This window comes from Ichthyophthirius multifiliis, assembly GCF_000220395.1.
Source record: "Ichthyophthirius multifiliis unplaced genomic scaffold scaff_1120509249393, whole genome shotgun sequence".
NCBI classification, from domain to species: Eukaryota; Ciliophora; class Oligohymenophorea; order Hymenostomatida; genus Ichthyophthirius; species Ichthyophthirius multifiliis.
In genome coordinates, this window is record NW_004087746.1 from 34458 (window position 1) to 57115 (window position 22658).

The 22658-nt window shown below is 15.5% G+C and overlaps 5 protein-coding genes and 1 non-coding gene across 6 annotated transcripts, besides 32 other annotated features; 3 read left to right on the plus strand and 3 right to left on the minus strand. All coding sequences in view use genetic code 6, as the record gives it.

Annotated features, from left to right (window-relative positions):
* The first annotated feature begins 87 nt into the window (after window positions 1-87).
* Window positions 88-139: a microsatellite.
* Window positions 140-267: 128 nt separating this feature from the next.
* Window positions 268-2576, minus strand: IMG5_000550 (hypothetical protein; the record flags this gene model as incomplete). The annotated part of the gene is made up of 5 exons (XM_004040084.1): window positions 268-611; window positions 760-1753; window positions 1793-1919; window positions 1962-2361; window positions 2455-2576. The coding sequence occupies 5 exons, from the start codon at window positions 2574-2576 to the stop codon at window positions 410-412; spliced, it is 1845 nt and encodes a 614-aa protein (XP_004040132.1). The 3' UTR covers window positions 268-409.
* Window positions 641-741: a microsatellite.
* Window positions 2508-2545: a microsatellite.
* Window positions 2577-2664: 88 nt separating the features above from the next.
* Window positions 2665-2707: a microsatellite.
* A 171-nt stretch (window positions 2708-2878) lies between these two features.
* Window positions 2879-2928: a microsatellite.
* A 1848-nt stretch (window positions 2929-4776) lies between these two features.
* Window positions 4777-4824: a microsatellite.
* A 582-nt stretch (window positions 4825-5406) lies between these two features.
* Window positions 5407-5440: a microsatellite.
* On the plus strand, window positions 5439-7098 carry IMG5_000560 (leucine rich repeat protein; the record flags this gene model as incomplete). The annotated part of the gene is made up of 4 exons (XM_004040085.1): window positions 5439-5607; window positions 5653-5849; window positions 5967-6430; window positions 6519-7098. The coding sequence occupies 4 exons, from the start codon at window positions 5439-5441 to the stop codon at window positions 7096-7098; spliced, it is 1410 nt and encodes a 469-aa protein (XP_004040133.1).
* Window positions 5905-5933: a microsatellite.
* Window positions 5906-5938: a microsatellite.
* A 1882-nt stretch (window positions 7099-8980) lies between the features above and the next one.
* IMG5_000570 (origin recognition complex 1 protein, putative) lies at window positions 8981-10462 on the plus strand (the record flags this gene model as incomplete). Its single annotated transcript, XM_004040086.1, has 4 exons — window positions 8981-9143; window positions 9196-9405; window positions 9452-9524; window positions 9586-10462. The coding sequence occupies 4 exons, from the start codon at window positions 8981-8983 to the stop codon at window positions 10460-10462; spliced, it is 1323 nt and encodes a 440-aa protein (XP_004040134.1).
* Window positions 9145-9185: a microsatellite.
* A 275-nt stretch (window positions 10463-10737) lies between the features above and the next one.
* Window positions 10738-10781: a microsatellite.
* A 2633-nt stretch (window positions 10782-13414) lies between these two features.
* Window positions 13415-13453: a microsatellite.
* Window positions 13454-13519: 66 nt separating this feature from the next.
* Window positions 13520-13563: a microsatellite.
* Window positions 13564-13653: 90 nt separating this feature from the next.
* Window positions 13654-13697: a microsatellite.
* Window positions 13698-13930: 233 nt separating this feature from the next.
* Window positions 13931-13960: a microsatellite.
* A 491-nt stretch (window positions 13961-14451) lies between these two features.
* On the minus strand, window positions 14452-14524 carry IMG5_000580. Its single transcript has one exon. It is a non-coding gene; the product is annotated as a tRNA-Val (tRNA).
* A 495-nt stretch (window positions 14525-15019) lies between these two features.
* Window positions 15020-15085: a microsatellite.
* A 343-nt stretch (window positions 15086-15428) lies between these two features.
* Window positions 15429-15484: a microsatellite.
* A 2003-nt stretch (window positions 15485-17487) lies between these two features.
* On the minus strand, window positions 17488-18153 carry IMG5_000590 (hypothetical protein; the record flags this gene model as incomplete). The annotated part of the gene is made up of 2 exons (XM_004040087.1): window positions 17488-17739; window positions 17797-18153. 2 exons carry the CDS (start codon window positions 18151-18153, stop codon window positions 17488-17490), a joined length of 609 nt encoding a protein of 202 aa, XP_004040135.1.
* Window positions 17759-17790: a microsatellite.
* Window positions 17819-17867: a microsatellite.
* Window positions 18153-18191: a microsatellite.
* Window positions 18162-18198: a microsatellite.
* Window positions 18199-18731: 533 nt separating this feature from the next.
* Window positions 18732-18778: a microsatellite.
* Window positions 18779-19341: 563 nt separating this feature from the next.
* Window positions 19342-19379: a microsatellite.
* Window positions 19351-19454: a microsatellite.
* Window positions 19352-19399: a microsatellite.
* Window positions 19455-19610: 156 nt separating the features above from the next.
* Window positions 19611-22645, plus strand: IMG5_000600 (hypothetical protein; the record flags this gene model as incomplete). Its single annotated transcript, XM_004040088.1, has 4 exons — window positions 19611-20732; window positions 21433-21590; window positions 21629-22047; window positions 22092-22645. The coding sequence occupies 4 exons, from the start codon at window positions 19611-19613 to the stop codon at window positions 22643-22645; spliced, it is 2253 nt and encodes a 750-aa protein (XP_004040136.1).
* Window positions 20664-20706: a microsatellite.
* Window positions 20742-20786: a microsatellite.
* Window positions 21080-21146: a microsatellite.
* Window positions 21116-21170: a microsatellite.
* Window positions 21294-21362: a microsatellite.
* Window positions 21298-21374: a microsatellite.
* Window positions 21305-21373: a microsatellite.
* Window positions 22646-22658: the final 13 nt, after the last annotated feature.

Genomic DNA, 22658 nt, shown 5'->3' on the forward strand with positions numbered 1-22658 from the left:
TTGGAGATTTATATTACAGTTTATTACACTCTTTTAATTTTCCAATTTTCCAATTTTTTAATTATTAATATATATTAAATTTCAAAAATAATAATTTATATTATTATAAATATAAAAATTTTAATATTCTAAATAAAAATTATACATTAACAAAATATTAAATTATTTTATAAAAAAAAATATATTAGTATTATATTAAATTACTAAATATAATATCAATAGTTAATAAAAAGTAAAAACATGCATATAAAATATGAATAAATATATAAATTAAATAAGCAAATATTTATTTAAATAAAAAATAAATAATAATAATAAAAAAAATCATATGGTCTAATGGTCTTATATTTAAAAATAAAAATAATAAATATAAATAATTATATTTGCCAAAATCTAAAAAATAAATTTATCATTATTTATTTTAAAAGTTAGGTTAACCATTAGAAGCTAATAATCTTTACCAATCTCTATCTTCAGGTTTAATACATCTATTAGTGCCAAAATTAATAATTTATTCAAGAGGAATATAAGCTATTCTATTATTAATATGTCCAACAGTAAACCCAGTATATCCAGCCATTGATCCATGTACTGCATTTTAAGCCAATTACCTTTAATATAAAACAAAAATTAAAAAAAAATATGTATATTTAGATATATATATATATATATTATATATATATATATATTATATATATATATATATATATATATATTTATACTTATATATATATATAATATTTTTTTTTTTTTATTTACATGCACATTTTTCTATCTAGTGAATTAGCTGGTACTGTTCTTATCATATAAGTAGGATTAATATATTTTAGAGTAATATCAAGTTATCTTTATTTTCCATATTCAACAATTTCTTTTTGCAAATAAGATCCAATGTCACTTAATTTAACATTTCCTGAAGCATCTCTTTCACCTGATTTTTCAATTTTTCCGTCTAAAACAGCATCCCCTGCGCCTTCTGCTACTACAACTAAACAAACTCTTTTTTTTAATAGTCTTTAATATACATATTCTAAAACACCATTTTTTCCATACAAATTAAACTTAAATTCAGGTACAAGACACACATGCACATCTCTGGAAGCATTAGTAGCTTCCATTGCAATGAATCCTGCTGATCTGCCCATAAGTCTAACTAATCCTACTCCATATTCTACACAATGAGCTTCTACATATGCTGATTAAATAGCCTTTACAGCTTCTTCTACTGAAGTTTCAAATCCAAACGATTTATCAATAATAGGAATATCATTATCTATAGTTTTAGGGATACCTACTATTGTTATGTTTAGTTTTTTAGCCATAATTTCTTAAAAGAGGATATTGATTCCTCTATGAGTGCCATCTCCTCCCAAACAATATACTTAATTGATACCTCTCTTAATTAAATTTTCAACCATTTTATCTTTATCAAATCCTCCTCTTGATGTTCCTAAAATAGTACCTCCTTCTCTTTATATATTTTTTACTCTTTCTACTGTCAAAAGTTCCCATTCGTATTAATAAAAACCTCTATAGCCATATTTAATTCCATATATTTCCTTAACACCATAATTATAGTATAAACACATAAACAATTCTCTAATCACTACATTTAAACCTGGACATAACCCTCCGCATGTAACAATTGCAGCTTTTACGTGTTTTGGATCAAAATAATTGTGTTTTCTTGGACCTGCTCGGAGATAACGTTTAGAATTCTCAATTGTATTCGTGTTATTTATAACAGCTTCAGCTTTTTTATTTTTTAAAAAAAATATTTATTTATTTTTACATAAAACGTATGAGCCACTATATGTAAATGCATTTTCAGGTAAAAAGCCCCCTCCTCCGAAAAATTCTCTATAATTGTTTTTGCCAAATAATGGACTTTAGTAACATGGAATCGAATCTTCTTAAGCCTTTTTAATTAATTTTTTAATTTTTTAATTTATTATTCTTACCACATCCATAATTAAATTATGGACTTTTAAAATATTACAGGTTCTACTTTGTAAAAATTTTAATTCATCCATTAAAGTATTGCTAGAATTCATTATTTCTTTAGGAATTAATAATGTTATTATCGACTATTTTTATGGATTAATATTTTTTTATAAAAAATAGAACGAGGTATATAAAGTTAATATTTTATTTAGGAAAAATATAATATATTTTTTAAATTTTTTATTTTAATAATACTTAAAATGTTTTGAGCTATCTTTATGTTATAATTTTTAGTATGTTTGGATACCTAGCGATTCAAAGATTTTTTTTTATTTTTATAACAATTTTATTTATTTAATAATAAAGAGGTAATTAGACTTGAACCAACAGCTAAGCCGAGTACATAGTATCTACTTTCTATTTAAAAAAATATGTTTGTTCAATATTTTTAGTATTTTTTATTTCAATTTTTGTTTATTTTATATATAGTTATCTTTTATATATGTATACCTTGAATGTTTTTTACTATATCCATTTATTATTATTTATTTTATTAATTAATATATTTAATTTTATTTTATTTAATTGATTTTATTTAATTAGAAATATATTAATAAATGCAATTAATACATATATATAAATAAGTAATTAATTTTTATATCTTTCCAAATTTATATTCTAATAAATTAATTAATTAATATAATATAAACAAAACTAATATTTATATATATAATATTATTTTATATAATAATTGATTTTATATGTTAATGTATTTATTATAAAAATGAAAGTAATTAAATAAAAATAATAACATCATTTTCTAATTTATAAATATAAAATATATGATAAGTATTAAAAAATTATATATAAAATAAAATAAAAAAGCAAATATAATGTTGAAAACTTTGTTTATAATATTAAAAAAAATAAAGTATAATATATTAATAATTTTAAATTTAATTTATTTAAAATATTAAATATTAAAAAAAATGATTAAAATAATAGGTTTAATAGTTTTGAAAAAATTTTAAATAAGTACTAATTTAAATTATACAAAAAAAATTTTTCTAAGGTATAATTTTATTTTAATTTTAATATTTAGTTTTTTATAATTTAATTATTTTAGGTTTAATAACATCATATATATTATACTTAATCTTTTTTATTTATTATTATTGAAAATAAGTTAATTAATCTAATGATTTTTTAATGTTACAAAAATTTAATTTTTATTTATTATTATTTATTTTAATAATGTCTTTATCATTCAAACTTTTAGGTGTTTACACTTGATTATTAAAAAAAATAGTTTTGAATATTTTTTTTTAATAATTTTCTTATAAAAAATAGGATATGCTAATATTAATAAAAGTAAAAAATAAGTATATTTAAAAAGTTTTTAAATTTTATATTTAATATTTATATCTTATATAAAAAATAATATTATTAATAATAAATTTATTGTTTGTTTATTAACATTAATATTATTATTTTAATATAAAAATATTTATTTAAATATAGATTATTATACAAACTAAATTTAAAATAATATTTTAATAATAAAAATGATACGTAAATATATACCTAAGTATCTAGTTCTTCAAATAATTTAATTTATAATTATTTTTAAATCAATCTTATATTTATTATTTTTTTTTTTTTTTTTTAATTTAAGTATATTTTTTTTATAAAAAATAATATTTAAAAAGAAAAGTATTATAAAGTAAATATTAAAAATAAATTATATACTTTAAACTTTTTCTTGTTGTAAAATTTTATTTTTATGATTTATAATGTATAAATCAAAGTTTTTTAAAGTAAAAAAATATTTTTTTTTAAAGAGTTTTTATAAATATTTTTTTTTTTTGTTAAATATTTATATTGAAAAAAAAAGTTTTTTTTTTATAACTTAATAAAATTAAATAATAATTACTATTATTAATTTACAATAATAATAATATAAAATATATATTATTTTTTCATATTGTTTTTTTATATATTGCAATTTATTTTATAAATATTAATCTAAATAAAAAAGCTAATGATAATTGTTTTTTTATGTTAATTGGCTTATAATTTAAATTACTGAAAAAATAAACTTTTAAAGCAATTAGTAATAAATTATTATAAAAAAATGATAAAACAAGTTAAAAAATATATGAAAAGCATTTTATTGATTATATATTTTATAAAATGCAAACCATATATTAGAATAATAGTCATATTACTTAATTTTTAAGAAAGTATTTTAAAATGTTTTTATTATTATTAAAAATATATATATAAATAATATTACATATAATTTTATATTTTAATTTAGTCTTATAATTTTATATTAGTTTTAATTAAATCTATTATTACCTTAATTTTAATAAAATAATATTTTAAAGGCGAGAAATTTTTACTTTTAATTACAATATTTATAATTAATTTTATTTTATATTTTAAAATAATAGTCCATTATTTAGTATAAAAATTATTGTTCTTAATTTATATTTTTTTTGTTAATAATAAATTTATTATAAATATTTAATATATTATTTAATTTTTTTAATCATATTTATCTTTTTATTTTAAATTTATTATCTTAAGTATTAAATGTTACTTCCAGAAAAAAATTACAATTATGTTTTTATTGACAATTTTTTAGATTAGCTTATCAATAAATAATTTTTTAAAATATTTTGTAGTTTAATAATTAATTAAATAATATAAATTTTCAGTTGGTATTCTATTATGTAAAAACAAAATAATTTATATATATTTATATGTAATATATTTTCTAAATCATATTCCATTAATAGTTTGTATTATGAAATATGGATATTAAGATTTATAATTTATTTTTATTTTAATTTTATAATTTCAGTTTATATTTAACTAAATATTAACAAGATAATTTGAGTTTAGATTTTTTTTTTTAATTGAAATTCAAAAACTTCAATTAGTTTTAAAAAGAAGAAAAAAATATTAAATATATAATTAAATAGCAACAAAAAGAATATAAATTTAATTTTTTTTAAATAAAAATTATAATAAATATGATCATTTTTATAAAATAAATAAATGATTTAATTAAAAAAAAAAAAAATATATTTATACAATTTTTTTTTCTCAAATAAATTTATTTTTAAATTTAATATAATTTATGGAATTTTTAATAAAATTAATTAAAAAGAAAATGTTTTTTAAAAAAATGGAAATACTTCTATTTCAATTTTAAAGTTTTAGTATTAAGAATTATATTTTTTTTATTACTATTTTAATTATATACATATATATATGTTATATTATCTTGCTAATTATATAAAAAATCTAACAGTTTATATAATTTGATTAATATTAATTTAAAATAAAAATATTATTTGTAAAATACATTAAAATAGTTATTTATTTTTTATTTTTAAATAAATACATACATTATCAAATACAAAAAAAAATAATATCATAATAATATTCAAAAAAAATAAAATAAAAATAAAAACAAAATAGAAATGTACAGTTCACCATACTAAAATAATTTTAATTAAGGAAGTTAAATTTATTAAAATAATAAAATTCCTTATTAATCATAATATCCTGTAAGTTAACAAGTTGGAAGTTATGCTGGCTCATACGGAGGTGGTCCTGCAATGGGAGGATCTCGTATAAACTAAGGATTATGTAAATATAAATGTTTTTTTTTTTAAAAAAAAATGAAATAAAAAGATAATTAGGATTATTATCATAGGGTGGAACCTTAAGTTCGTTCAAATTTAATAGCTGGTGCAGAAATATCAGAAATAGAAATGATATTGGAAGCAGAAAGAAGAAAATATAAAGAAACAAGAGAAAAAATTGAAGACGATTTAAATAATGAAAGAAAGTTAAGGGTTGAATTTGAGAATAAATTGATGCGTTTAAAAGTATATTATTATAAAAAAAATTTCATATATATTTATATATCAATATTTTTCTCTTATTTTTTTTTTTTTAATTTTTTTTTTTTTTTAATAAAAATTATTATAAAAATTAATATAAAGGATGAATCAATGAAAAGAGAGATGTTTGTTAGTGAATTAGAGTATAAAGTAAATACTTTAGGTCAAGAAAACGAGTCAATAATAAGTGAAAATCGTTCATTAAAAGATGAATTATAAAGAATGTAGGAGGTATATAATCATAAGATAAGAGAATTGGAAGAAAATGTACAATATTTATAAAGAGGAGAAGTTTAAATGGAAGAAAAATTCAAAATGGAAGTTGATAGAATAAGAAAAGACGGAGAAAGTGCTTTAGATAATTTAAATAGGTAATGGGAGTTTAGATATAAGAGCTTAGAAGAAAAATGTAAGAATTTACTTTAGTTAAAAAACGAAATGGAAAACGAAATTAATAATTTAAATAAAGCAATAATGAAAATTAAAATTGCTTCAGAAGAAGAATTAAGATAAAGATGTGTTTAAATTTAAGAAGAAGAATATCGTAAATTTTCAGCTAATTTAAGGTTTTTTATGAAAAAAAAATATTAATAAAATTTAATAATATATTATTTAATAAATAATAAAATTATTTTTTTATTATAATAAAAAAAGAACTGTAGAATAAAAATTAAGACTTTCAGAAGAATAAAAAGATTAACTTAGCAGAAAAATACATTAACTAGTTTAAGAGTTATAAGAAAAAGATAGACTCTTAAATGATAAATTTATGGAAAGTAATAAAGAAATAAATGATAAAAATACAGAAATAAATGATTTAAAGAATTTCATAGCTTAAATGGAAATTGAAAGAGATAAATTATTTAAAGAACTTTAAGCAAAAGAATCTCATTTAAGTATACTTTAAGCTGAATACTTGGAATTCCAAAATCAATCTTGTCTTTTTAAAAAAAATCAAGATGCATAATTAGAAGGAATGTAAGCTGAATTTACACGTGAACGTAGAAGATTAGAAGATATAAGAGATCAATAAGCTAGAAAAATATAAGAATTAGAATCTGTTATTAGATAAATTGAAAACGAAATGGATAAATGTAAATAAGAATATTAGAATTTAACATAAATGCTATAAAATAATATTAATAGAACTATTTCCTAAACTGTAACTGAAAATCATACTTATAAAGTTCCTAATACTAATGTAGGACCAAAGTTTGATTATAAATATAAATGAAAATAATATTAGAAAAAAAAAAAGAAAAACCTAATATATATAATTATTAATTATTTTTATTCTTTTTTTTATATTATTTTTAAGAAATATTATCTTTATACTTACAATAATATTTATAATATATTTATGTATTTTAATTCGATATATCAATTAAAATTTCTATAATTTCCTGAATAATTATTATCTCGTCTTCTTTTATCTTCTGAATTATTAAAAGCTAAATAAACAGATCCTGAAAGTAGAAGACATTTTTAATTCAAATCATATTTTTCGCAAAACCCAACTCTGTAAGTATCCAAAACACACTAACATAAATAAGGTCTTTCCTTAATAAGTATACTTTTATTATAATCTTTATCTTTTACATCGTAATGTATTTTTCTACAGTCTTTACAACAAAAGCAACCTAGAATATTTCCTACTTAGAAAGTTATATGCTTTATTTCTAATTCGTTTATGTATGCAGATTGTATTTTTAAATCCTAAAAATAATTCTCTATTATAGTCCCTATTAAAACTCCTTTCCCATTTTCATTTATATATATATTTCCTATACATGGAGAACATAAATTTCTTATTTTTTCTATATAAATAAATGATTAACTACCGTTTTCTTCAGTATCATTATATGCTTTACTTATTATTATTTCTAGTTCAATACCAGTTTATGATAAACCACTACACGGTATGTATTTTCCTTATGCAAATAGAAACGGAGTAGATTTTTTTGAATCATTTTCTTATAAGTTTCCTTATTAATCCCCTGAATATATTTTTAATATATTGTTCGTATTCCATGAAAAGTTATTCACAAATTCGAATGCTTATTCAATAAATAAACCATTAATATTTGATAATAAATCAGTATTTTTATTTAATTTGTTTAAAGATACTAGCTATTGGTTTTAAATAGTTTAGTTTTTTTAATAATTTTTATTATTATTTTATTAGCGTTTTTCATCTTTATTCTATATATCCATTATTTATTTATTTTTAAAATATAAACCTCTGGATATTATTTTTTATTTGTTAAGATTTAAATTATAAACTAAACTATAAAACATTCATTCAATAATTTAATTTCAAATTTTTGAGAATTTATTATTAACATTTTTTTTATTTTTTCAAAATTATAAAATATTCGAGGCCTTTTAAAAATAAATTAAAAAAAACAAAAACAAATACAACTATACCTCCCAATAGAATATATATATTGAGTGAATAAAAGAAAAAAAAAATATTGATTTAGGCATATATAATTTATTTCAACATTTTATTGTATTTACCGCCTAAATTATTTAATTATTAAAAAATAAAAACTTAAATAAAAAAAATAAAAAAAAAATACAAACAAAGCAAATATTAAACAATTAAAAATTGCTAAAATGAAGAGATAAAAAAGTAATTCTAAAAAATAACAACTTATAATTACACGAAGTTAAAGTAAAAAAAAGACTATACCAAAATCAAAAGAAAAATCATAAACAAAAAGAAAATAAACTAAATAAAAATAAGAAGAAAAGTATTTAATAACTCTCAATTAGAATAAAAAAAAAGCAAATATCAAAAAGAATTAAATAAAAAGAAAGAATAAATTTTGGTGGATATATCTTAGATTGAGAATAATCGTTAAAATTTAAAAAACCGGATAAGTAATTCAAAACAAAAAACCATTATAAAACAAGAAGAAGTTGAAGATCCTAAAAAAATTCCGACTAAAAGAAGAAATAGTGCACATAAAACTTAACCAAAAAAGGAAAAGAAATAAGATATATAAGAAAATAATATGTAAGTAGAAGTATAACCTTAATAATAAAAAGTCAAATAAATGAAAAAAAACAGATAATCAATAAAATAAAAACAGTTAGAAAAACATAAAAATATGATTCATATTAAGCCTTTAGAAGATAATTTTGATTTAGCAATATAAATGCTTTAAGAATATTCTCTACCAGAATAAATACCCTGTAGAGATTATGAAAAAAAATAAATTTAAGAATTTATAGATTAAGGACTATAGAATAATGGATAAACAAATTGCTTATGTATTATTTTGTTTTAATTAATTATTATTTTATTTTATTTAAAAAAAAAAAGATATTTCAGGTGTCCCTGGGATTGGGAAAACAGCTTCCTTCTTAGAAGTAATAAGAAATATTTAAAAAAAAGAAGAATTTTTATTTATTCATATAAATGCAATGAACCTAAGTAATCCAGAACATGTTTATTAATTGATTTTATAACATATTATTGGTGAATATATAGGATAATTGAATATAACATAAACATCTTCATTTTCAATATTAAGTATAACTTTATTTTAATATTCGATAATAAAATAATATAAAAAAAGATGAAGTTTTAACAAAAGGAAAATTTCCTTAAAAATATAAATAATTAAATTAATACATAAATCATAAAAATATGTAATTTTTATTTTGTTAAAAATAAATAAATAAGTTATTTTTTTTTTGTTTATAATCAAAGTGTAATTCTTTTAGATGAATTGGATTTTCTAGTAACCTAAGATTAAGAAGTCTTATATAATTTAATGGAATGGCCACATCATAAATAATCAAAGCTTACCATTATTGGGATAGCAAATACGATGAATCTTCCAGAAACTTTATAAAACAAAATAAAAAGTAGAATGGGAGCTCTAAGGCTAATATTCAATTAATATACATAAAGCTAAATATAAAAAATAATAAAATATAGACTGGAGAACGTAAAAAATGTATTTGAAGATAGTGCAATATAATTTGCAACGACGAAAATAGCATAAAGTTCTACTGATTTAAGAAAGCTTTTAAAAATATTAAGGAAATCAATTGAAATATGTTTAAAAGAAAATTAATAAAAAAAACTAACATTCTTATTCAAATTTAACATATAAATAAAGCTTATTAATTATAATATAATTCTGTTTAAGAGAAAATATTTTAATCTTTTCCCTTTTAATTTAAGGTTATCATTATCTCTATTGCTTTAGAAAATAAAAAAAGAGATACTAATATCAGTTATTTATCCTAGGTTTTTATTTTTGTTTATATTTATATTTATTAATTTTGTTAACTAGATTTATGAGAGATATTTATTTATGTTAAATAATTTGGGGGAATAAAAATAATTAAGCTTAAGTTAGGTTAATTCTGTTCTTAATTAATTAGCAAGTTTAAAAATTTTATAAATAAAAGAAAAGCTATGGACTTAGAAAGAAATAATAAACTGTAATTTAGATCCTAATAAATTCCAAATTAGTAATTTTGTTGATAAATGTATTACTTCGTAATTTGAAGTTGATAATGTAACCAATTACCTTAGAGATGACGATGTTTATAAAAATTTTTAATTTTAATTTTGATTAAAATAAGATAAAAATTAATTTATTTAAAAAAATAAGAATTAAATAGTTTATCGATTTTAAAATATAAATAAAAAATGTTTAAACATATAAATTATTAAAAAGAAAAAAAAGTTATATTTAAAATAATAAAATATAAATTATTTCTTTTGTTTCATATTTCTAATAAATTCATCAATTAATTTTAAAAAATATCGAAATTTTATAAGTTTAATTTTTTATAAGTTTATTAAAAAGATCCTAAACAGATTAAATTGAAAATTATTTAAGATAGTAAATTTAATTTTCTTTAATTTAAAATATTAATTTTACATTAATTAAAGATAACATTATTAATTTAATCTATTATTTCTTATTCATTTTAATTTGTTTATTTTTTATTTTCATCATAGTATCTATTTATATTTAAAGCAATATTTTTAATACTTACAATCAAATTATCTTCAAAAAGTGAAGAAAAGTTATTTAAAACAATATTATTTTATATTACATTCTCACACAGTTATTTAATAATAATAAATATTTATAAAAATGAATTATTAAGTTATAAAATATCAAATATTTCTAATATTTTTTCACTAACTAAAACATAATTTTATAAATATATTTATGATAATTTTTCGTATTAAAATACAAATTAAAAATGATTAAATTTTGTTTACAAAAAATTAATTAGAAAATCTTAAAAACTTTAATCTTTAAAAAAGCAAAACCAACTAAAGTTAATATGTTTACAATTTAAAATTAAATTAAAGCATTTATAATATTAGAAAATAATTTTAACTTATTAATTTTCTTTTAAATATTTTGCTATATGATTTAAATAAATAAAGAAAGATTTAAAATAAATATAGCTGATTCCATTTTTTTATATAATTTCGTATCTATCGTTCTAATCATCAAGAAAATTTTAAATGAAAATCATTTAAGCTTTTATTAATTCTTCACTTTAATTGTTAAATTAAAAAATTTAATCAATTTTTGGTTATAACTTTTTCAAAAAAACATAAAAAAAATGCTTATTTTTTAATTATTTTAAAATTCCGATTGCATCATATATGAAAAATACTAAATTTTCTATATATTTATCATTTGTTTATTAAATAGTTTATAATAGTTAATTTATTGTAATTTCTATTTTATAAAAATAATTTTATGTTTCATCTGATAAGTTTAATATTGTTAATAATTCATATCCTATTGTTCTATGTTTTATATGAAATTTATTTTTCGAATTATAATTGCTTATTACTTAGCTTAATTCTTATGTAAAAATTATTTTTTTAAACTCTTATATGTGATAACATTGAGATAATTTCTAAACTAGAAAATTAATTATACTTAAAGTATATTAACATTATTGCTTTTTATCTTTTGGATGTTCAAATATTTAATTAAATTTTGTTAAAAACATTAAGATTATTTATTCAAAGTTTTCTTTAATTTATAAATTTTGTATAAACTAAATTATTTATTAATTTTTTAAATATATTATACTTATATATTAATTATTATTATTTTACTTTATTTTAATCACAAATTCTATCAAATAACATTTTATCATAATTATATTAAGATTAAGTTGTTACTAAAGTTTTTTATAAAAACAATTCAATAAAATAAAGAAGTGAGAATTCCAAGTTTTAATCAAAGTCTTAAATTTTATTATAATTAATAATTTAGATTATCATTTAAATTTGTAGTATTACAGTTTTTTAATCGTTTTCTTAAACTTATATTAAAATTTATTTATCAAAAGCTATAAAAGTTGAAAGATAGATTAATATTGTTAATAAATTTTATTAATCATTAAAACTATTCATATTTTAAAAAATTTTAATTATTAAATTAATAACAAGTAAATTATTTTAAACATTTTCAAAAATAATTTTATAAAAATAAATTTTCATTTATTTAGTGAATTATTTATAGTTTATTAATTTTGATCCATTAAAAAAACTTTTACTTTTATTAATTAATAGATTTTAAAATTGAATTAAAAACTTTCAAGTAAAATGTTATAAATTTATATTTTTATTTATTAATAAACCTTATCTTTATAATCTAATATGTATCTTTAATATACTAAATTTGGTTTTTTATATTAACTATCAAATGTTTTTGTCCAAAAAGTAAATAAATTAGATATTTAATCATTATTAATCTTTATTTAGTTTTTTTTTTTAAAAAAAAAAAATAAAAAAATTACATTGAAATATAATGAATTAAAAACTTAATTTGTAAAATTTTATACATTTGTAAAAAACAGAAGGGAATTTTCATCAAATTTAATTAATTTTTTTATACCAAAATTTTAAATCATAATATTTAAAATGTCATTTATAAAATTTATTCGATTTGAGTTGCAATTTTAAATTATATAATTAATATTTTCAATAAATGTAAATACAAATTATATTTTCTATTCTTTTTCTAAGATTTCAGTAATTTTGCATTAACATATGCTTAAATAACATCCTAATAACTTAAATAATATATTAAATAAAAAAAGAAACTTTTTTAACAAAAAAATTATTAACTTTATCTTATAAATCAGTATCTACTAGTATGTAATATTTGAATAATTTTTGAAGAAAATTTTTATTTAAAAAGCCTTATATTATTTATTAAGGAAACTTTTTATAAATAAATTAAATTAAAAATACAATAGATAAAAATTACTATTGTTAATTCACTTTCTTGATCTTTTTCAAATTCAGTATATTAAATATTATATTTAAATTATAAAATATATAATAGAAGATCTATAAATGAGTTTATTTATTGATTTTAACTCATCAGATTTTCAAAACATTGAAATAACCAATTAGAAATTAAAATCAGATAATTATTTTGAAATGACAATAATAATTATTTATATTTTATATATCCAATATTATTAGAGTATTATTATATGTTTTAAATTAAGAAACCAAAAATATATGCTTTGTAAATATTATTTCTTATTTATAATATTATTTCTTATATTATGTTTTCCTATTATTATATCTATATAAATTTCTAAATAAGCATCGCTATTAAATTACAAATTGATTTAATTATATATAATTTTAAATCTTATTAATTTTAAATTATTTATATGCAAGTTTCTAATAAATTATATGATTGCGTAAACCTATTTTATTGCTAATATATTTTTGTAAGTACTTCAATTAATATAAATAATGAATAATTAGAATCTATTTATTTTATAAATTAAATTATTTAATATATATTTTCTTCTTTTTATGCGAATTAATTTAATTATTCATAATAAAAACTTTCATTCTATAAAAAATTTTAATAAATATTTAAATTATTTTATATTTTTATTATAACTATTTTCTTAGAAATATTTTCCAAACATATTTTGAGTTCTTCGAATTCCATTTTTTTAATTTTGTATATATTTAAAAATTGAAGAAATATATATTATATATATATATTTTTTTATATTTTTTTAAATAAAAAACAAAAAATTAAAATAAAAAATTAAAAATTCATACATCTTAATTATATATATTATATGTTTAAAAGTATTATTTATAATCCAAATAAATAAAAAAATAATCATTTCGTTTTCTCTATAACTGCACTAACAGTAACTACACTTCTTCTTTTGTTATTTTTATTATCATTTTATGATCCAGTTTAAAGTTTTTTCCATTTAACCAAATTTAATTAAACTAGCTTTTCTGCTATTGCAATTGCAAGTGGAATAAAATCTCCTTTTGCCTAAAATTCAATTATTTCTCCAGTTTATAAAAAATCTTATGATTCCTTTAAATATTGTGCATAATTTAATTAATCTATTAAAATTAGTTTATAAAAACTCATATTTATTATTGAATATTTAATTTTAATTTTGTTTATAAATTTTTAATTTTTTATAAAAAAAGATTTATAAAAACTTTTAAATTATAAAAAAAAAAAGTAAAAGTAATTAAATTAAATTAAATTATAAAAATCATATTTTAAATTAAAAAAAATGATTCCTCCGAGGTTTGAACTCGGGACCTTCAGTGTGTTAGACTAACGTGATAACCACTACACTAAGGAATCAGTTACAATATTTCATATTTTTAATAATTCTTAATTGTAAGGATAAAAAGGATAAATAACATTAATATACACTAAATTTTGAATTATACAATTAATTTTAAATAAAAAAATAATTTTATTAATATAATATATTTTAATTTTTAAATATTATATTTAATTATTTTTTAAGTTAATTTTTTATTAAATACATTTATTATATTATGATATTTTATATATATTATAAAAACAAACTTATTAAAAAATAACTTGTTATTATAAATTTATTAAAAGAATAATTTGTTTAAATAATAACAATAATAAAAAAAATATAATTTAAATTATTATATTCGTTTGTTTACATTATAAAAATAGTTTTATAGGAGAAAACATATTTATTTTATTTTAATAAAACAAATATTAAATTAAAAATAAATATTAATTCGTTAGTTATAAAAAAAGGTAATAATTAATGGAAAAATCAGATTACTAATCTATGCTATCTATACAATGTATAATTATATATATATATATATATATATATATATATATATAAATATATATATATATATATATATATATATACAAAATATACAAAATAAATTAATTAATAAACAAAAAAAGTTTAATTCTTTTTATATATTATTTTTTATAATTAGCTGAATAGTATAATTAATCTATAGCTTTGAATATATAAAATCAACAAAATTAAATAGATAAATTTTTATTAAAGCTTAGTAATAAAATTATGAATAAATTAAACATTATTTACATAATATAAAAAAAGTAAAAAAAAGTAGTTATTAACATCAGTTGATTTTGAAATTGCATAAAATTTACAAAAAAAAGATAGTTGTTAAATTTGCTTATTAACTTACAATACTATAAGATTAATATTTTAAAAAAATTGGTAAAAAAATAATAATAAATATATATATATATATATATATATATATATATATATATATATATATATATATATATTAATATAGTAAAAAATGTGGAAAATCTATATGTGATGAATGCTCATAAAAAAAATTAATGATAAAAGAGTTTGTGATATTTGTTTTTTAGAATTTAATGATGCTAGAGTTTTTTTTAAAAAAAATTAAATATATTATACAAAGCAATAATATTTTAATAGAATTAATAAATCCGAAATAGTTAATTTGAACTAATGTAACTTTAGATTTAAAATATTTAGAAAGATTTAGTTTAAACTATTACATAAATTGAAGAATAAAACAAAGAAATAACTTAAATTTAATAAAAAGTTATTTTTTTTTTCTTTATTTAAATATTTTTTTTAAAGAAACTTTAAAATCATCAAGAATAATAAAAGAATTTATATGATTTATAATTATATTTGAAAATTATTACTGAATAATTATAATAATTAAATAATGAATATAATTAGTTATAAAGTTAAAGTTCATAATTTAAAAAAAATTCATAAGAAGATGAAAATGAAATTAAAGTATTAGAAAATGACATTGATGAATATAAAAAAAACATTAAAAATATATAATAAAAAATTTAAGAATAAAAGGAAAGAATAAAACAAATATAAGATAGAATTAATACTAATAAAGAAATTCTCTAATCTGTAATATTGTTAAAATAATATATTGTTGTTGATATTGTTTTTTTTATTTTTTCTAAAATATTTTTTAAAAAACTCAATCTACCAAAAAAATTAAAAAAAAAAGAGAGAGAAAAAATAATTAGATAATCTCCTTTTTTTTATTAATAGAGTATTTTAAAAATAATAAACAGAAAAAATTAAAAAACAAGTCAAATATTTTTATAATTTTATATTTAATAATTTTAATTTTCATAGAGGATATTAGAATTATAGGATAATAATAGTTTATTTTTATCTTCAAATCAATAATCAATTAAGGATTTAAATACAGTGGATGGATCAAAAAGAGACTATAATGTCAATAATTAAAATAAAAATAAAAGAAATTGAATACATAATTATATTTATTTAATTTTATATTTTATTATAATACAATTAAAAAAACATAATTTTAATATATCAAAAAAATAAAAAATAATAAGATATTTTTTTTTTTAATAATTATTAATTTTAATTTTGTCTAAAATTTATATTAATTTTTCTATTTGATATTATAATAATATTCATTTAATAATATTTAACATTTAAATAAGATATAATATGCAAAAAAAAATATTTAATAAATTATAAAGATATATTGTTATCATCTATTATTATTTATTTAGTAAATTTTAATATATTTATATAAATAATACTTAAAAATATTCATAAATTTTTATAATATGAATTTATTAACATATTATTATATTATTATTCAATAAATATTATTGTTAAGAATAACATTATTAATGATTAATTAATTCTCATAAATTTTATAATTATAGATTTTCTTTAAAATTATATTAAAATATATATTTAAAAACAATTTTTTTAGTTTTTTTTTATTTAATTTTTTAATAAATATATATTTATAAAATATCATATATTACTTATTATTAAAAATATATTATTTTAAAAAAAAAAAAACATATAAATTATTTAATTTTAGTATTTTTTTTATATTTATTAGCAAATAAATATTCAATTTAAAATTAAAGTAATTTTAATATTTAAATTTATTTATTTTATTTTATATTATTTTTAATATCTATATAAAATAATTATAATAAATTAATATTTTTCAGCTGTTATCAGTATAATTTTTATATGCAAACGTTGATTATTTATTTCTGATATTGAAATTATTAGAGATTTCTTTAGAATGTGTTAAACCCATATAATTTTCCATATCATATGTTTTTTCTCTTTTAGAATCTTATAAGCTATTATATCTTTCTCTAATTTATTATTCTTAATTTAAAATATTGTTAAGTTATTATTCAATTAATTATTTATTTTATAAAAAGTGTGTTTTTTTTAGTTATTTTCTGTATAAGTATTAATATATTTGTTTTAGAAAAATTCATTTCTATTTTATTACGATTCTAACTTTTATTATTTGACTTTTTCTGCTTATATTTTTTTTATTCATCATTATTTTCTTTTATGGATTGAATTTATTTAGAATTTTTGTAACTTTCCTAGTTTCTGGCTTCGACATCATTTTTTTTGTTTGAATAAAGTTACTCTTTTGATTATTATATGTTTTATTTAATTTAATTTTTTAATTATTAAGTAGATTAGCTTATTATTTCATTTTAAATTTTGTTTTATTCTTTCATTTTTAATAACTATTTTTTATAGTTTTTTTTTATAATTTTTTTTTTTTTACATCTTAATAATGTTAATATTTTTATTATCTTATTCTTTCTAAATATTATTTCTTCATTTCTAAAGATTATTACTTTGCTAAAGTTAATTCTTCTTGTTTTAGAAGTAGCTATACTCTTTTTTAAGCCTATTCAAATTGTGACTATGCTTCTAATTAAGCTTATTTAGCTACCCAAGGTGATGCGTCTTCTTTATTTGCTCTCTATTATATACTTTATTTGTTTAATTCTATTTATTCTACTTTTTTTAAAGCTTAAGAATTAGGAGATTCATATTTGTTTTTTCCATTGAGTTAAGGCAATTTTGTTTGCAAATCTTAAATATTTATTTTTTGTTATTTAAAGTTTATTGGTAACATTTATTATTTTTTTTATAATATTTTTTTTTATATTTTTTATAATATAATACAAAATAAATTCTATAATAATAAATTGCGTTTATATATTATTTTTCATTTAATTATTAATATATTTAAAATAAAATTAACCAATTAATTTTTTTCTTACAATAATATGAAATCAAAATAAAATATTTTTTATAATATCTGTCTATATTATATAATTATTTTTTATAATTTATTTAAATATAAATAATTTTTTTACTAATTAATTAAACTAAGTAATAATATTTAAAGTATTTTTATTTATTTAATATAATTTTAATCCTTTTTGTTAATATATAATATAAAATAGTATTTTAATGTATTTCTTTTTAGATTTTAAATTTGATATTATTAATATATGTTATTAATATCTTTTGAATTTAAGTATTTAAAAATATAAGCGGACAGTTTATATTATATTAAATATGATTTTGTTTACTATTTATAAAAACTATATAAATTTTAAAAAATTTAATATAAAGATTTATTAAAAAAATAAATTAAATATATATAATTTCTTTTTTTTTTTTAACAAAATTAAAAATGTTATATAATATTAATTTAATATTTTATTAAATTTAAAATTTTATTTAATTAAAATACTAAAATATAATAAATAATTTCTTGTAATATAAATATAAAAATACTTATTTACAAATTAAAATAAGTAAAGCAATAATTAAAAATAGTTATAAAAAATATAAATATAATAATAATTTATATTAATTTATTTTAAATATTTATTTATATTTTTATAGAGCATTTAAAACTATCAAAAAAAAATATATAAAAAAAATTAAATTATGTAAATGAGTATTATTTCAATTAACAATCAATAATTATTACATCCTATAGAAAATTAACAAAACTAATAAAATTCTTAAGAAAATCTTCATTAAAATATATCAAATGATTAAATAGAAAAAATCGAAAATGAAAATTAGGAAAATAAGTAAAAAATTTAAATTGATGATAAATATTAGGTAATGTTATAATAAAAAAATGACAATATAAAAAATCTTAAGGAAGATATTTAAAAAACAAATTAAGTCGTAAAAAAGCTCAATGATGGTAAAAAAGTGCAAAGCTAATCAAAAAATAATTAAAAGAATTAATAATAAATTTATTAATTTCATTTTAAAAAGCAAAAGAAAAAAAATTAAAAAAAACAAATATAATAATAAAAATAATTATAATAATAATTATAAGGATAAGTATAAAATCAACAAATTTAATAATTATCCACATTATAATAATAATAAAAATTAAAATAATAAAGTATTTAGAATAATGATTAAAAAATACAAAATAACTTTATTATTAAAACTTATTAATAATAACATGTTTCTTTATAAAATAAGGAAACATAAGAAAACTTACCCCCTATAAGATAAAACCCTGTTGTTCCTATATAGTATTTAAATTCACTTAATATGAATTTAAGTACAAGTGTTCCTAAATTAAATAATTCTAATGAAATTACTATTGAAGGATAAAGTATTTTTAAATAATAAATTCTTAAAAGTTATGAAGTTTTATAAAAAACATATGAAGATAAAACAAAAGCAAACGAAAATCAATTAAATAATGTAATTATATTATTTTATATTAAATAAAAGAATCTAATTTCAATTATATTAACTTTTTCAATAAATTTTTAATATTATTATTTTAAAAAAAAACCAATATAGTAATAAGTAAAACTCTTAGTAAATAACCCATTATTTAAAATAAAAAAATCTAATTTATTGAAAATTCAAAATTAGAATTAAAATTAATATAAAGTAAAAAAATAACAAAATTAACTATTTTCAATAAAACAAAAAAAGTACTATATAGGTTCTGGTAATAATTCATAAATAATAAGAAGGATAATGTAAAAAAGAAAAGGATGGGTAGAAATACAATATGGATCGACGATGTTTGTGAATTTAAAATGGTAGTAAAGCAGCAGAGGATATTAATATAATCGTTTAGTTTTAAACAATAATTATAAATAATTAGTCAACCATTTCGAATTTCATCAAGAAATAACTGAGAAGCATAATTTAATTAAAAACTTAACATCTTATTGCCAATAATAAGGTTTAAATGTATTTGATATAACCCCTATAACATTTATTTTAGATGCAAATGATGATAAAATAGAATAAAATATGCAAGAATTTTTTCATTTTTATGAAAAGAATATGCCTTATTAAATAAAGAAGAAAATGACTTAAAAGCTATTAAGTGAAATTAAAAAAAAGATTAAAAATTATTTTAATTTTTCAAATAACGAGAAAAAAATGTCTAATAATAATTCATAAAAAACTAAATACAAAATTAACCCATCATATATATTAGATTACAACTCACCCTATATGTGGCTTCTTAAGCCAACTTTTCTTAATAGAGGAAGGGGAATTAATATTTTTACTGATCTAATTAGTCTTGAAAAATATATTGGTTAGTATATTAATGGAACAGAAGAAAAAATTCTTGTAAAGAAATAAAATCTAGAAGAAATAAAATTAGATATAAATAAAAAAGAAGATAACGAAAAAAATGAAAATGTTGTTGATAATTAAGAAAAATTAAAAATTGATGAAAAAGTTAAAAATTATGAATATGTTTAAAATAATACAGAAAAAAATATATAAAAATAAAAGAATGAATATAGTTCGAAAAAAGAAGACAAATAAAATTAATAATAAAATGACGAAAAAAACGTAATCTTAGAAAATAACTAATAGTTAATTAAAGATTAAGACCATTAATAAAAATAAGATAAATAGTAAATCTAAATAATATAGAAAAATTCTTAAAGTTAAGTATTAACAAGAGCTTAGACAGTAAAAATATAATTAAATTATGTTAAATAATTTTAAAAATAATTTTTTTAAAATTTAGTAAAATGAAGTAAATAGAAAGTCATAAATAAAATCATAAAAAAAATATAATAAGTAAAAATAATAATCATAAATAAATAAAGAACAAATAATAAATAATAATTAAAATAACAACAAATAAAACCTTTTTAATAATGAAGTTACAAGTAGCAATCAAATAGTTAATCAAGAATAAAAAAATAATCTAAAAGAAAATTCAAGTTAAAGTAACAATATTGAATAGCTATAGTAATATCAATAATAATTGTAATAGTAATAGTAATAATAATAATAATAATAATAATAATAATAATAATAAAATAATATTTTAATTAATTATAAAAAATAAATTATCCAAAAATAAGAAACTCCACCTTAATAAAAGGAACAAAAAATAGCAAATAATAGTAGTGGTATAATATTAAAAGTACATAGCTTTGTTATTTAGAAATATATAGAAAAACCTTTTTTGATAAATAAAAGAAAATTCGACTTTCGAATTTGGAGCCTATTAACTTAAGATTTAGATTTATATTTTTTTAAGTAAATAAAAAATAAATAAAATTTTTAAAATAAAATAGAGAAGGATACATAAGGACTTCTTCAGAAGAATTTTAATTAGATGCAAATAGTGCAAGTAATTAATTTATACACTTAACAAATAATGCAATATAATAACACGCTTAAAATTATGGTTAATTCGAAAGTGGAAATTAAATGTCGTTTTAGGAATTTGAGGATATTACAAATAAAAATATTGAAGGTAAAAAAATAAACTTTAATTAAGACATTTTAAAAAGAATGAAGGAAATAGTTTTTATAACTTTCGATTCTATTAAGAAAAAAGTTGATATTTTTAATCGTAAATTTTGTTTTGAAATATTTGGTTTTGATTTCATTTTAGATGCTAATTTACATTTGTGGTTAATTGAAGTTAATACTAATCCCTGTCTTGAGTAAAGTTCTGTTCTTTTGAAAAAAATAATGCCAAGAATGATTGGTTTTTTAATTTTTTGTTATTTATTTTTATTTTTTAAATAAAAGATGATGCTTTTAAACTCACTGTTGATTAACTTTTTCCTAAAAATAATTAAGTTATTTAAAATCTAAACTAAAAAAATGAAATACATAATGTTGAGAATAAAAATTATATTGATTTTTAAAGAAAACAAAAGCATAACAATTCTAAAATAATCATTGATTCTTCTTCAAATCTTTTTGTTGTTGAATAATAATAATAGGAAGTTATAGAGGAGTATTTTCCTGTTGAAGGTTATAGTGATAATGAAAATATGTGGTAATTTATTTTAAAATAAGTATTTTAATAATATTTTTTTATTTAAGGGAAAAACTTGCAAATTTAAAGGAAGAAACTAAAAAATGAAATAAATATTAAATATATTTTTAATAAAAAAAAATAATAAATATAAAAAAAAATTTTGGAATAAAAATAAAAAATGAGATACTTTGGAATTTGCTATGAAAAAATAAGCATTTTTATTGTATTTTTACTTATTTTAAAATTAAAATAATTTTTTATTTTTATTTTATATTTTTCATATGTTTTTTTTTATATTAATTTATTAATCAAAGTATGAAATAAAGAATAAT